Source organism: Pristiophorus japonicus, chromosome 5 (assembly GCF_044704955.1).
Source record: "Pristiophorus japonicus isolate sPriJap1 chromosome 5, sPriJap1.hap1, whole genome shotgun sequence".
NCBI classification, from domain to species: Eukaryota; Metazoa; Chordata; class Chondrichthyes; family Pristiophoridae; genus Pristiophorus; species Pristiophorus japonicus.
Genome location: NC_091981.1, coordinates 36,764,728 through 36,779,552, shown reverse-complemented (window position 1 = coordinate 36,779,552; position 14,825 = coordinate 36,764,728). Strand labels below are relative to the sequence as shown.

The following is a 14,825-nucleotide window of genomic DNA, read 5'->3' as shown; positions in this document are numbered from 1 at the left end:
ATGTAACGCCCCTATTTAAGAAAGGAGGGAGACAGAAAGCAGGAAATTATAGATCAGTAAGCTTAACATCTGTCATTCGGAAAATGCTGGAATCCATTATTAAGGAAGCAGTAGCAGGATATTTAGAAAATCATAATACAATCAAGCAGAGTCAACATGGTTTTATGAAAGGGAAATCATTTTTGACAAATTTATTCGAGTTCTTTGAGGATGTAACAAGCAGGGTGGATAAAAGGGAACCAGTAGATGTGTACTTGGATTTCGAAAAGGCATTCGATAAGATGACACATAAAAGGTTACTACACAAGATAAGAGCTTGTAGTGTTGGGGGTAATATATAAGCATGGGTAGAGGATTGGTGAGAACAATAGTGGTGAAATGGCCAGACACGTGGCAGGTGAAATGATGCATTTTGGTAAGAAGAATGAGCGACAATATGAACTAAATAGTACAATTTTAAAATGGGTCCAGGAACAGAGACTTGGGGATGTGTGTACACAAATCTATGAAGGTGCCAGGACAAGTTGAGAAGGCTATTTTTTTGTTAAAAGCAAATGGGATCCTTGGCTTTATTAGTAGAGAATACAAAAGCAAAACCTTCATTAAGCATTGGTTAGGCCTCACCTGGAATAGTGTGTTCAATTCTGGGAACCACACTTTGCGAAGCATGCCAAGACCTTGGAGAGGGTGCAGAAGAGATTTACAAGGATGGTACCAAGGATGAGGGACTTCAGTTATGTGGTTGTTCTCCTTGGAGCAGGGAGGGTTAGAGGTGTTCAAAATCATGATCGAGTAAGGAGAAACTTTCCAGTTTCCAGAGGACACAGATTTAAGGTGATTGGCAAAAGAACCAGAAGAGATGCGAGGAATTTTTTTTTACACAGGGAGCTGTTGTGATCTGGAATGCACTGACTGAACGGGTGGAGGAAGCAGATTCAGTAGTAACATTCAAAAGATAATTGGATAAATACATGATGTTAAAAACATTGCAGGGGAGTGGGATTAATTGGATAGCTCCACAAAAGAGCTGGCACAGGCATGATGACCTCCTTCTGTGCTGTATCATTCTATGATTCTAAGTGACCACATAATCTATTTTGGTGGTATTGAAGGAAAAATGTTGGCCAAGACAACCCCCTGCTCCTCTTTGAATAGTGTTACGAGATCTTTTAAATCCACCTGAGACGGCAGAGAGTGCCTGGGGTTAAAGTCTCCTCCAAAAGATGGCACCCCTGACAGTGTAACATTACCTCAGTACCAATGTTCCCTCTAAGGTGCGGCTGCATATCAATCAATTGGGAGGTTACGCGCAGGCCGCTTACCAACTGTTGCTGCTGGAAAATATACCGCAAATGGGCGGCGGCACAGCAAATTTAAAGGGACCGCGCACAAAAAAAAATTAGAGGGAACATTGCTCAGTACTACACTGAAGTGCCAGCCTTCATTATATGCTCTTTATTTCTGGAGTGGGATTTGAGTCGACGACCTTCAGTTTGAGGTGAGAGTGCTACCACTGAGCCAAGGCTGGCGCCTATTATAAAATACCATATCCTCCAGCTTGGCATGAGCAATGCCATGGGAGATCTGAACAAATACAAACATCATGTGTAATAAATGGGATTCTGTAGAGGGAAGCATTGTAAGTGATAAATCTGTCGGGTCTTTTTAAAGTGCCAAGGGCATATAGCCAGAACAGGAGGATACAAGTCTTCGGAGGTTATGGCTGGGCTCCGCAATACACTGATTAGGCCCCACTTGTGGTACCATGTTCAATTCTGGTCACCATATATCACAAAAAAATGTAAGCATTGAGGAGGCTGCAAAGAGGGTGTAATCTGAGAGAGATTACAGAAGCTGAAGATCGATACCCTAGAAAGAAGGGTATTGAGGGGGTAATTCCAGATCATGGACCCCGATCCCCAATCTTTCCAGACCCTGGACCACCCTCCGCTGCTCTCGTGGCTTCCTCCTTGGTGCTTCCAAGCCCCAGCATCTAATCTTTTATTCCCACACATTGGCACCTCCCTCCTTCCCGGTATTCCGACACCAGGACCATCCTCCCACTACTGTTAGACCCCCCAGAACACCATTGCAGTGCTCCCACTTAATATCTCATGACCCCTCCACCACCACAATCAGTCACAGACCCTAGGACTCACGATTTTCATTCCCCACTGCTTTCAGACCTGTGCACGCCTCTTGGATATTCTAATTCCTTCCCAGAGCATGATGCTGTCTTTTCCAGTTTGCTGTAAACAATCCCATGGGACAGATATCCCCACTTCCTTACAAAATCCCTATCCATTGACTTTGTAAACAGTGACTGCAAAAGTATACTTATTGAAAATGTTACCACTATTTTAATACTTTCAATAACACTGGGAATTAAAATGCCATTTTCTCTGCAGTGAGAGCACTAGTACACTTACCATTACATTTAAAATATTCAGCTGGCAGTTGATGACCTTTCTTCCTGGATCAGAACTTTGAAAAGTTAGCTATACCTAGAATTATAGAATGGTTACAGCACAGAAGGAGGCCATTAGGCATGTCGAGCCCATGCCGGCTCTCTGCAAAATACCTGTTTTATCATCTTGTTGATTTACATGGGTCTCTGGTTGATAGAATTAAGAGTATTTGCCAATTCAGGCAGTTGATTGTTTTGCTTTGAGAATAAATCGCTCGCTGAAACTATTAGTCGGCAGCAGTTAGCAAACTGGATGGTTGAACATTTCTCATTATGTTGCGCCTTTGCTGGCCAGGGAAAATGAAGAGTCTATTCTATTTGTGATATGGAAATCTCATGGGCCAGTAAGCAGAGGGTTTTATTCAAGACTGTCTAGTGAAGCTGTTTGGAGTAACTTTGCGTGCTTTCACAGAGCTCTGCTGTCCTGAACGGATCACAATTAAATGTTTGTGTTTCAACCTGGCCTGTTCACTTGAGTTCACAAATTCCCATTTCCAGATTCAGCACTGCTTTGTTATAGTCCTATTAGTATGTGAGGGAAGGATGTTGGATTACCTGGCCTGAGTATGGTCTTCACTCAGCAATTGTCCATAGAAATTCAACAGTCTGGTTCAACCTGAGCCAGTGGCTGAGAGGTAGATGGAATTGTAGCAAGGGTACAGAATTTGTGGCTTCAGCTTTTCCAATGATTAACTGAAAGAAATTACAGCTCATTGACAACTGATTATTGGGCAAGCAGTCTGACAGCACAGAGGCTGTGAAAATATAACAACAGATAGTAAGAGTTTCTACAGGTACATAAAAAGGAAAAGAGTGGCTAAAGTAAATGTTGGTCCCCTGGAAGATGAGACTGGGGGATTTAATAATGGAGAACAGGGAAATGGCAGAGACGTTGAACAAATATTTTGTATCAGTCTTCACGGTAGAAGACAGTAAAAAATATACCAATAATAGACAATCAAGGGGCTATAGGGAGGAAGGAACTTAATACAATCACCATCACTAATGAAATAATACTCGGTAAAATAATGGGACTGAAGGCAGACAAGTTTCCTGGACCTGATGGCTTGCATCCTAGGTTCTTAAAAGAAGTGGCTGCAGAGATAGTGGATGCATTGGTTGTAATCTACCAAAATTTCCTGGATTCTGGGGCAGTCCAAGTGGATTGGAAAACCGCAAATGTAACGCCCCTATTTAAAAAGGAGGCAGACAAAAAACAAGAAACTATAGACCAGTTAGCCTAACATCTGTCGTTGGGAAAATGCTGGAGTCCATTATTAAGGAAGCCGTAGCGAGACATTTGGATAAGCATAATTGAATCAAACAGTCAGTGTGGTTTTATGAAAGGGAAATCATGTTGACAAATTTGCTGAAGTTCTTTGAGGATGTAACAAGCAGGATGGATAAGGGGGAACCAGTGGATGTGGTGTATTTGGATTTGCAGAAGGCATTCGATAAGGTGCCACAAGGTTACTGCACAAGTTAAAAGTTTACGGGGTTGGGGGTAATCTATTAGCATGGATAGAGGATTGACTAACAAAACAAAGTCGGGATAAATGGGTCATTTTCTGGTTGGCAAACCGTGACTAGTGGGGTGCTGCAGGGATCGGTGCTGGGCCCTCAACTATTTACAATCTATATTAATGACTTGGATGAAGGGACTGACTGTAATGTAGCCAAATTTGCTGATGATACAAAGATGGGTGGGAAAGCAAATTATGAGGGGGACACAAAATATCTGCAAAGGGATATAGACAGGCTTAGTGAGTGAGTAGGGAAAAATTTGGCAGATGGAGTATAATATGTGAGGCTGTCCACTTGGCAGAAAAAATAGAAAAGCAAATTATAATTTAAATGAAGAAAAATTACAAAGTGCTGCAGTACAGAGGGACCTGGGGGTCCTTGTGCATGAAACATAAAGTTAGTATGCAGGCACAGCAAGTAATCAGGAAGGCAAATGGAATGTTGGCCTTTATTGCAAGGGGGTTAGAGTATTAAAAGCAGGGAATTCCTGTTACAACTCTACAGGGTATTGGTAAGACCACACCGAGAGTACTGCGTACAGTTTTGGTCTCCGTATTTAAGGAAGAATATAGGGCCCAAGTTTCGGGCCACGCCTAGAACGGCACAGCCCCGACCTGGACGCCCGTTTTTCGCGCCACAACGTGCGCTTAAAAAATACTTACCTATTCTCCGGCTCCCTGCAGGTCCTCTGGAGCTGGGGGCAGAGCCAGGTCACTGCGCTGAAAATAGAGCCGGGACCTCTGCACATGCGCTACAGTGGGCGCGCATGTGCAGTAGCTCCAGGCGCCCGAAACTGTGTGGGAGGGGCCCGAAGCACGCAGCCCCTAGCCCTGGCCGAATGGCCTCACTGGGGCTGCAGTGATAAGGCTTACCTCCCACGCCCAGCTCCTGCTTCCTCCTGACCCCCGGACCCCGCTTCTCGTTTACCCCCCGCCCCCCTCCCAGACCCAACCCGACCCGACCCCCGGCCACCTACCTGTAAATCCGCTGCTGGGCCCGAAGTCTTAGCCCGGCCTATTCAGCCTCCCTCTCCTCTTCCCCCACCCCCACCCTCTCTCCTCTCTCTCTCTCCCCCCGCTTCTCTCCCTCCTCTCCCCCCGCTTCTCTCCCTCCTCTCCCCCCGCTTCTCTCCCCCCCCTCCCCCCCGCTCTCTCCCCCCCCGCTCTCCCTCCCCCCCCCTCGCTCTCTCCCTCCCTCCCCCCCCGCTCGCTCGCTCCCTCCTTTCCCCCCGCTCGCTCCCTCCCTCCCTCCCTCCCCCCCGCTCGCTCCCTCCCTCCCTCCCCCCCGCTCGCTCCCTCCCTCCCTCCCCCCCGCTCTCGCTCTCCCTCCCTCCCCCCCGCTCGCTCTCTCCCTCCCTCCCCCCCGCTCGCTCTCTCCCTCCCTCCCCCCCGCTCGCTCTCTCCCTCCCTCCCCCCGGCTCGCTCTCTCCCTCCCTCCCCCCCGCTCTCTCTCTCCCTCCCTCCCCCCCCGCTCTCTCTCTCCCTCCCTCCCCCCCCCCCCTCCCCTCGCTGTCAGAAACACAGAGACACACTTGGGGGGTGGGGGGTGGGGGGGGCATCCCAGCATGCTGTTGGAGGGCTCCCGGTGCTGCAGTCGGTAGGTAGAAAATGTTTTATTCATTGATTTAAAAAAAGATTATTTCTTATTAATTTTTTTGGGTTGATTTTTTTGTTTGATTTATTGATGTATTTTTCATTTATTATTGATGATGGCTCTTTATTTGTAAAACTGGTGTTTAATGTTTGTAAACTTCCCTTTAAACCCACCCCCACCCCCACCATTCCCTACGCCTGATTTGTAACCTACGCCTGATTTTCTAAAGACGAGGTTTTTTCGAGCGTATAAAAATCTTCACTTACTCCATTCTAAGTTAGTTTGGAGTAAGTTTTCACTCACGAAACTTTGAAATCAGGCGTAAGTAGCTGGACACGCCTTCTTTTGGAAAAAAAAATTCTGTTCCAAAGTGAAACTGTTCTAACTGACTAGAACTGGAGCAAACTAAATGACGAGAATTCCGATTTCTAAGATACTCCGTTCTACACCAGGAGCAAATCATGTGGAAACTTGGGGCCATAGTCTCAGAATTAGGGGCCGCCCATTTAAAACTGAGATGAGGAGGAATTTCTTCTGAGGGTTGTAAATCTATGGAAGACAGATTTTTGAGCGATTTAATGGAATAAAGGGTTATGGGGAGCGGGCAGGGAACTGGAGCTGAGTCCATGATCAGATCAGCCATGATCTTATTGAATAGCGAAGCAGGCTCGAGGGGCCAAATGGCCTACTCCTGCTCCTATTTCTTATATTCTTAAAATGTAAATCTGCATCTTATCGTACATGTGGAGTTGACTTCATTTCTGTGGATGATACCAAAGGATAGCGTGTAGATGAAGAGGAATGGGCCATGACTGCACTAAGCTGCCAATGTAGGAGAGAATGGTGATGGGAGTAGGGATTGAGTTAAGACTGTTCTAAGGACTTGTTAATGTTTTGCAAAATCCTAGATCCTCGAAGTGTCCATTCACTATCCACCAACCTGCAAAAGTGCACAATGAGCGCTATAGAAATGCAAGTTGTTGTTGAAGTTCATTTATTTCCTTGTATAATGTAATTTCACTGTGTAACCGGCCTCTGGGTTGAGTGGATCTGTCTCAATTTTGTAAAACTTCACATTTGTACCATGTTTTCGGCAGCCCAATTTTTCTTTATTGATTGATGTAATCCTACAAGGGGCCACACTAGAACATTTGTATTGCTTTTTGTAAGAAAACACAGAGCTCTCATTGATATCTTGGTCTCCAGCAGCATTAAGATCATTCCCTTTCTCTGACAAAAAGTAACTTTATAAAAAAACTTGTGTGGGGTTGTTGGAAAGATCGGGGAAGTCAATGAAAAGGAAAATTGGGCAGAGTGCATCACGGGTGGCCAATTCACTACTGCCTGCTTTTCACCCCTGTCAAAGTTGAATTTTACTCTCAATTACTCTATATTCAGATAGTAATGCAATCTGAAAGATTATGGATTTCTTTTAAAACAGGTAGCCAAGGTTCTTGCTGAAGCTGCAAATAATCTCCTGGTGGTTCATTTGGGTAAAAGCACTATACTAACCACTAGGTAGGTCCCAGGTGAGATGTTGGCTGGGACAGTGATCAGGGGGCTACAGTTGGCCTTGGACTAAGGAATAGAAAATGCCATGTTCATGATTACAATCTAGTGATACTTGCTGGAAATATGTATGTTGGATGAGGATAAGAACAGGCTCTATAATGACCCTTCTGCAGTTGAATAGCTCGCTGACTTACTTTCTCAACTCCTGAAGAATGCCTACTTATAGGAGTTGCTCAATGGCTGCAAGCACCCTTTGAACTCTACAAGAGCATGAGGCATTGTTTCTGAAGTTGGTGATGGGTCGGAGAAAGGAAGAAATGTGTGGTCATTTCAGGGGTTTTGTTCATCTGAAGTGCCAGTATCTACAGATATAGTGGGTAACTTTAAAAGCAGTTCCTAAGAAGCTATCTCTGGATTGTCAGAAAATTCCATAGAATTTACCAATTTCCATGTAATGCAGTAAATTGTGTACAATACTTCTTTATACTTAGTCTTCTAACCCCCCACCCCCCAAATAAAAAACTTCATATTATGCTTACTTTCCAAACTCTTGAAAATGACTCCTGTCAAAACAGGATGTGCTTTGTTCTTATTCTGTCACCTGGCAGGCCCTCAATGCCATTCACTGAGCAGCTCCAGTCACTGGACCAAGTAAGATTGGGCACCTATATCTTTTGTTTCTCTTGTTCCCCCTTCTCCCTAACCCGTAGATGTTGCGATTGTATAATAACGCAGATCATGAGACCTTCTAGGTCAATACTACTCCACTTTGAAGTACATTTACCCACTGAATCATGGTTTAGAAACATAGAAAATAGGTGCAGGAGTAGGCCATTCGGCCCTTCGAGCCTGCATCGTTATTCAACAAGATCATGGCTGATCACCCACCCCAGCACCTCCCACCCCCCACACACACCCCCGATCCCCCCAGCCGCAAGAACTGGCATCAACAACTCTCCGCGGCAGGGAACCCCACAGGCCAACAACTCCCAGAGAGAAGAAGTCTCTCCCAATCCCAGCCCCAAACAGCCCGCCCCCCGGCTGCGGACCCACCAAGAACACTTTCCCCCCACCCCGCATCCAACCCGCCCTATCCCGTCAGAATCCTTCCCAAATGCCGAACACCCCCGGATGTCGAGCCCCCAGCCCCGGCCACCCCAGGGCCACGCCCGCGCGACGCCAACCACCCCACATCCACCAACCGCCATCTGCGCAGTCAACCCATCCACCCCACTCTGAACATTCCCCGCACCGAGACACAAAGCCCCCAGGTCCGCCCCTCCAACACACTTTGCCCCACCCCCCCAGACCTCCGCTGTTTGAAAGACTTGAGTGTTTTTATCTTCCCTACAGGCCTTCTCTAGTAATGGGTCTTCAACAGCTGAAAGACTAGGGTAAGGAAATAGGTCTTCAACCTCTACCATTACTTGTGAAAGAGGGGAGGAGAAAGAGAGAGAGAAAAAACCTCCTAGAGAAGTACAAGGTGCCTTATTGGGACAGGATTCCAGATTGCTGTGCCTCTAATTGATAGTAATCACTCTTTAAAAGTCTTGCATCTAGTTAGCCTGATCATCTACCAAGATCAATTGACTTCAAGAATGCAGAGCAATTTTATGCATTATGCATTCCATAGTTTAAAAGCTCCTGCCCTTATAAAATAGTGCATTCTCTGATTATTGTGAGTGATGCTACAGGAGATCTGCAGCAATATTTGTTTCAAAGAATCTTGCATCTGTCGCACTCAATCACAGTTTGTTGCAAATAGAAAAACATTTTTTAAAAAGAGCACTGACCTGGAGCCCAAAACTTACAAGCAATGTATTTACCTCTAATGCGCTATAGAAATGTACAAGCAACTACAATTACCTGAATTCATACATTGAGCACTTGAATAGTGGCATTAACAGAACGGGCCAGGTTAGCAGCTAAACATTACTTGCGCTCCAGACTACACATGAGCCACGTCATGGGGCAATCCACTAGTTATTTAAAAGATTGTGCAGACAGGGTAACTAGAAATGAAACACAAACAAATGGTTATATGAAAAACAGCAGTGAAGTGCATAGCATTGAAATTATTAAATAATTGCATTGTTCATTTAAATCATACATGCTTTTTCCTCTTATCTCTATTTCTTCAGCACGTGTGGAGTGAAAGTGAAGATTGTCTACCATTCCTGCAATTGGTACAAGAATATATCTTATCCTGTGGGAAGAAGACCCTCTCTGAAGTACTGGAAAAAGTCTTCAAGTCATTCAAACCTGTAAGTGCCAAATGTTGATATTTTTAAAAAAAACTATAAAATTAACTATTCAACCAAACCCTGCATTTTATTGTCCATCTTTTAAACATGATGTGTACAGACTGAAATATATTTAGGGTTGCTTAAAAGAAATCTGATTGTATTCAGGCCAAATATCTCTTCCATCCCCTTCCTTGCAGTTACCATCCATTGTTTATCAGAACCGAAACAGTTCTTATAACTCTAGTTGATGAGCTGTTAATGTTTGGAGGGGGAACCTAGATGCTGCAATGGCTGTAGTACTTTGGTTCTAATCCAATCTAGATAGTGTGCGCCCTGTTCAGGGTCACTTGAAATTCATTTGAGCATATTCAACTTAGTTCCTAATGGATATGGGGCCCATACACAGCTGTCTGTAATTTGACATTTATTTGGCACTGAATTACTAATCTCACTCCGATCACAGAATGGTTGGATGGGAAATGGAAAAAATATCAGTGGTTCAGTTAGAGGCCCTGTGGCATGTTGTTTGGCAGATGAGAATGAACTTGTCCTGCACTAAACCTGACACGGTAGTGCTTAACAATAACGTGGGTGTCTGAAATGGACATTGTACCATTTCCCAGCACTAATATTCCTCATCCTCAGCCATGATTCCCAACTCCTTTTCTTGTCTACTGGCTTCTTGTCGTCTTCGATTCTTTTGACTGTTTCTCTGGATCCAATCTTCCCTTAACCAGGGATATCCAGTCCTACTCCTACCAGTCCCTGTTCTGCTTGGCTAAATGTGTTTGTGCCCTCAACAATTTCTCCCTTTAATTCCACTGACTTTCTCCTGATAAATTATGTTAATATGTGCATGGATCCCTCCCAGATGTACTTGTCTTTCCACTCTCACCGCTTCTATGATCTCTTCCTTCGTTGCATAGATTTTAAAATTTAGGAATGCTGTCTGTCACATAAATCAAATAGGATTGAAATTTATCAACAAAATCAGGATATCCCTATCCCTATTCCTGCACAGCAGTTGCAAAGGGAAGGTGGAGGCTTTGGTCTGAGTGTGTTGATATTTGTTGTCATGGATGTAGTGGGTGCTAACTTAAAATTATTTGGTGGAATGATGGGGGGAGCTGTCAGTAGATTTCGGGGAGGAGGGGACGTGAGAGATATCCTTTGCTGTATCGCAAAGATGTTTATGATTTTACTACAAATAAAGTGGTGGAAGATAGAAACATTGAAAATAGGTGCAGGAGTAGGCCATTCGGCCCTTCGAGCCTGCACCACCATTCAATAAGATCATGGCTGATCATTCACCTCAGTACCCTTTTCCTGCTTTCTCTCCATACCCCTTGATCCCTTTAGCTGTAAGAGCCATATCTAACTCCCTCTTGAAAATATCTAACGAACTGGCATCAACAACTCTCTGTGGTAGAGAATTCCACAGGTTCACAATTCTCTGAGTGAAAAAGTTTCTCCTCATCTTGGTCCTAAATGGCTTACCCCTTATCCTTAGACTGTGACCCCTGGTTCTGGACTTCCCCAACATCGGGAATGTTCTTCCTGCATCTAACCTGTCCAGTCCCGCATTCCCGCATTCCTCCCCTCCCCATGTATTTATATTTGGTGTCCTTGAACTAGGTGGTTAAGATTGAACAATGAGCCTTTGTGGATAGTGTTCAATACCACTGTTGCTGAAATGCACTTATAGCCAATAGAAATATAGAAATCTACAGCACAGAAGGAGGCCATTTTGGCCCATCGTGTCCGCGCCAGTCGACAAAGAGCCCCTCGGCCCTGAAGGTTACATATAAACCAGTCCGTCCCACACAGCCGTGATACCCCTTGCACCGAAACATTCTACACTCCACCCCAACTGGAGCCATGTGATCTCCTGGGAGAGGCAAAAACCAGATTAAAAAACCCGGGCCCATTGGGGGGGGCAGAAATCTGGGAAAATTCCTCTCCGACCCATCCAGGTGATCGAAACTAGTCCAGAAGATTACCCTGGCCATATTAGCTTTCCTGCAGTACTTGCCATCGTATCTGCGCCAGCTAAGAGGTTATCCAGTCTAATCCCACTTACCAGCTCTAGGTCCGTAACCCTGCAGGTTACGGCACTTCAAGTGCCCATCCAAGCACCTTTTAAATGTGGTGAAGGTTTCTGTATCTACCACCCTTCCAGGCAGTATTAGTGAGTTCCAGACCCCACAACCCTCAGCGTGAAGAATCCTCCCCTCAAATATCCTCAACATTCCAACCACCTTAAACTATGCCCCCTCGTAATTGACCCCCTCCACCAAGGGACATAGGCCCCTGCTATGCACTACATCCAGGCCCCTCAAAATTTTGTATACCTTAATGAGGTCTCCTCTCGGCCTCCTCTGTTCCAATGAGAACAAACCCAGCCTATCCAATTTTTCCTCATAGCTAAGGTTCTCCATCCCAGGCAGCATCCTAGTAAATCTCCTCTGCAGCCTTTGTTGTGCAATCATGTCCTTCCTATAATACGGCAACCAGAACAGCTGTGGCCTAACCAGAGTATTATACAATTTAAGCATAACCTCTCTGCTCTTGTATTCTATGCCTGGCCAATAAAGGCAAGCATTCCGTATGCTGCCTTAAACATCTTATCCACCTAGCCTGCTACTTTCAGGGATCTGTGGACAAGCACTCCAAGGTCCCTTTGTTCATCTACACTTTTAAGTGGCCTACGGCTTAATGTATATACCCTTTCCTTATTAGTCCTCCCAAAGTCCATTACCTCACACTTCTCTGAATTAAATTCCATTTGCCACTGCTCTGCCCACCTGACCAGTAAATTGATATCCTCCTGCAGTCCATGACTTTCCTCTTCATTATCAACCACACAGCCAATTTTAGTGTCATCTGCAAACTTCTCAATCATACTCCCTATATTCAAATCTAAATCATTGATGTATACCACAAAAAGCAAGGGACCCAGTACTGAGTCCTGCGGAACCCCACTGAAAACATTCTTCCAGTCACAAAAACATCCATCAACCATTACTCTTTGCTTCCTACCTCTAAGCCAATGTTAGATCTTTCCACTCTGCCCTAGATCCCATGGGCTTTAACCTTCGTGACCAATCTACCATGTGGGACCTTGCCAAAAGCTTTGCTAAAGTCCATATACATTACATCGTATGCACTACCCTCATCGACCCTCCTGGTCACCTCCTCAAAAAATTCAGGCGGGTTAGTCAAACACGATCTTCCCATAACAAATCCGTGCTGACTGCCCCTAATTAATTCTTGTCTTTCCAGATGTAGATTTATCTTGTCTTTCAGGATTTTTTCCAATAATTTTCCCACCACAGGTTAAGCCATCAGGCCTGTAATTACCTGGCATATCCCTTTCTCCCTTCTTAAACAAGGGTACCACATTAGCAGTCCTTGGCACCATGCCCAAATCCAAAGAAGACTGGAAAATGATGGTCAAGGTCTCTGCTATTTCCTCTCTCACTTCGCTCGCCAGCCTGGGATGCATTTCATCTGGGCCTGGGGACTTATCTATTTTCAAAGCTGCTAAACTCCTTAATACCTTCTCTCACTGTTTATTTCATCCAGAATTTCACACTCCTCCTCGAAGCAGTATCTGCAATGCCCCTTTCCTTTGTGAAAATAGATGCAAAGTATTCATTAAGAACCATAACAATGTCTTCCACCTCCACACAAAGATTACCCTCATGGCCTCTAATAGGCCCTACCCTTTCTTTAGTTATCCTCTTGCTGTTAATATATTTAAAGGACATCTTTGGGTTTACCTTAATTTTACTAGCCAAGAATTTTTCATGCTCTCTTAGCATTCCAAATATCCTTTTTAATTTTACCTCTAAACTTTCTATATTCCTCCAAAGAATCTACATTATATGACATAAGCATCCCTTTCTTTCTTTATCCTCCCCTGTAAGTCCCTCGACATCCAGGCTCTAGAGTTGTTATTCCCACCCGTGTGGCTCTTTGTCAGCTGGCATAGAAACGATGGGCCAAAATGGCCACCTTCTGCATTGTAAATTTCTATGTTTCTATGTTTGTCTTTAAGTGAACATGTTTGGCCTGAGCCTTCTGGATCTCCTCCTTGAATGCCTCCCACTGTTCTGACACTCAATTACCCACAAGTAGCTGTTTCTAGTCCTCTGTGGCCAAATCACTCTTTAACTTAGCAAAGTTCGCTTTTCCCCAATTTGGGACTTTTATTCCTGGTCCATCCTTGTCCTTATCCATAACTAACTTGAATTATGGTCACTGGCACCCAAGTGCTCTCCCACTAATACCCCTTCCACCTGCCCAGCTTCATTCCCCAAAACTAAATCCAAAACCACCCCCTCTCGTGTTGGGCTTGTTACATACTGACAACAAAGTTCTCTTGAATGCATTTTAAGAATTCCACACCCTCTATACCCTTCACACTATATTTGTCCCAATCAATTTTGGACTTCACAGCAATTTGCCTACATATTTGCTCCTCTATCTTCCTCCCACTGTTTGGAGGTCTATAATGCACGCCCAGCAGTGTGATCGCCCCTTTTTTATTTTTCAACTCAATCCATATGGCCTCATTTGATGATTCCTCTAACATATCATCCCTGTAATAGTTTCTTTAATCAATACTGCAACCCCCCCCCTTTTTTATTGAGCTGCAAAACCTGCCCCTCTTTCAGCCATGTCTCTGTAATGGCTGTAATGTCATACTCCCAAGTGTCTACCTGTGCTCTTAGCTCATCCGCCTTGTTCGCTATGCTCCTTGCATTAAAGTATATACCATTCAGCACAGGAAGACCTCCTTGATTACTACTTACTAACCCTCGTTTCCTCTGTCTTATAGATTTGCTTTCTAAATTCTTGCTATCCAATTTCAGCCTTACTTCCTTCCCTGTTGAATTTGTTCTCTGGTTCCCATCCCCCTGCCAAGCTAGTTTAAACTCTCCCCACAGCACTAGCAAAACTCCCCGCGAGGATATTGGTCCCGACGCTGTTTAGATGTAACCCAATTTGTCCAATTTGTACAGGTCTCTTCTCCCCCAGAAGTGGTCCCAATGCCTCAGGAATTTAAAGCCCTCCCTCCTACACCAACTCTCCAGCCACATGTTCATCCTCTCTCTCCTATTATTGTACTCATTAGCACATGGCACCGGTAGTAACCCGGAGATTACTACCTTTTGAAGTCCTACCCGTTTAATTTTCTTCCGAGCTCACTAAATTCCACCTGCAGGACCTCATCCCTCTTTCTACCTATGTCGTTGGTCCCTTTATGGACCACGACCTCTAGCTGTTTACCCTCTCCCCCCAGAATGCCCTGCATCCGCTCTGTGACATCCTTGATCCTAGCACCAGTGAGTCACCATACCATACTGGAGTCATGTCTATGGCCGCAGAAACGCCTCTCTGTTCCCCTAACTATTGAATCCCCTATCACTACAGCTCTCTTATTCCTTGTCCCTCCCCCCTGTGCAGCTGAGCCACCC

The 14,825-nt window shown here is 44.8% G+C and overlaps 1 protein-coding gene across 1 annotated transcript in view; it reads left to right on the top strand.

Moving 5' to 3' along the window:
* Positions 1–14,825, top strand: part of mturn (maturin, neural progenitor differentiation regulator homolog (Xenopus)) — a 32,990-nt gene that overhangs the window by 11,245 nt on the left and 6,920 nt on the right. Inside the window, exon 2 of the mRNA XM_070880543.1 lies at positions 9,238–9,360. Within this exon, the coding sequence (XP_070736644.1) occupies positions 9,238–9,360 (123 nt within the window). The remainder of the gene's footprint in view (positions 1–9,237; positions 9,361–14,825) is intronic.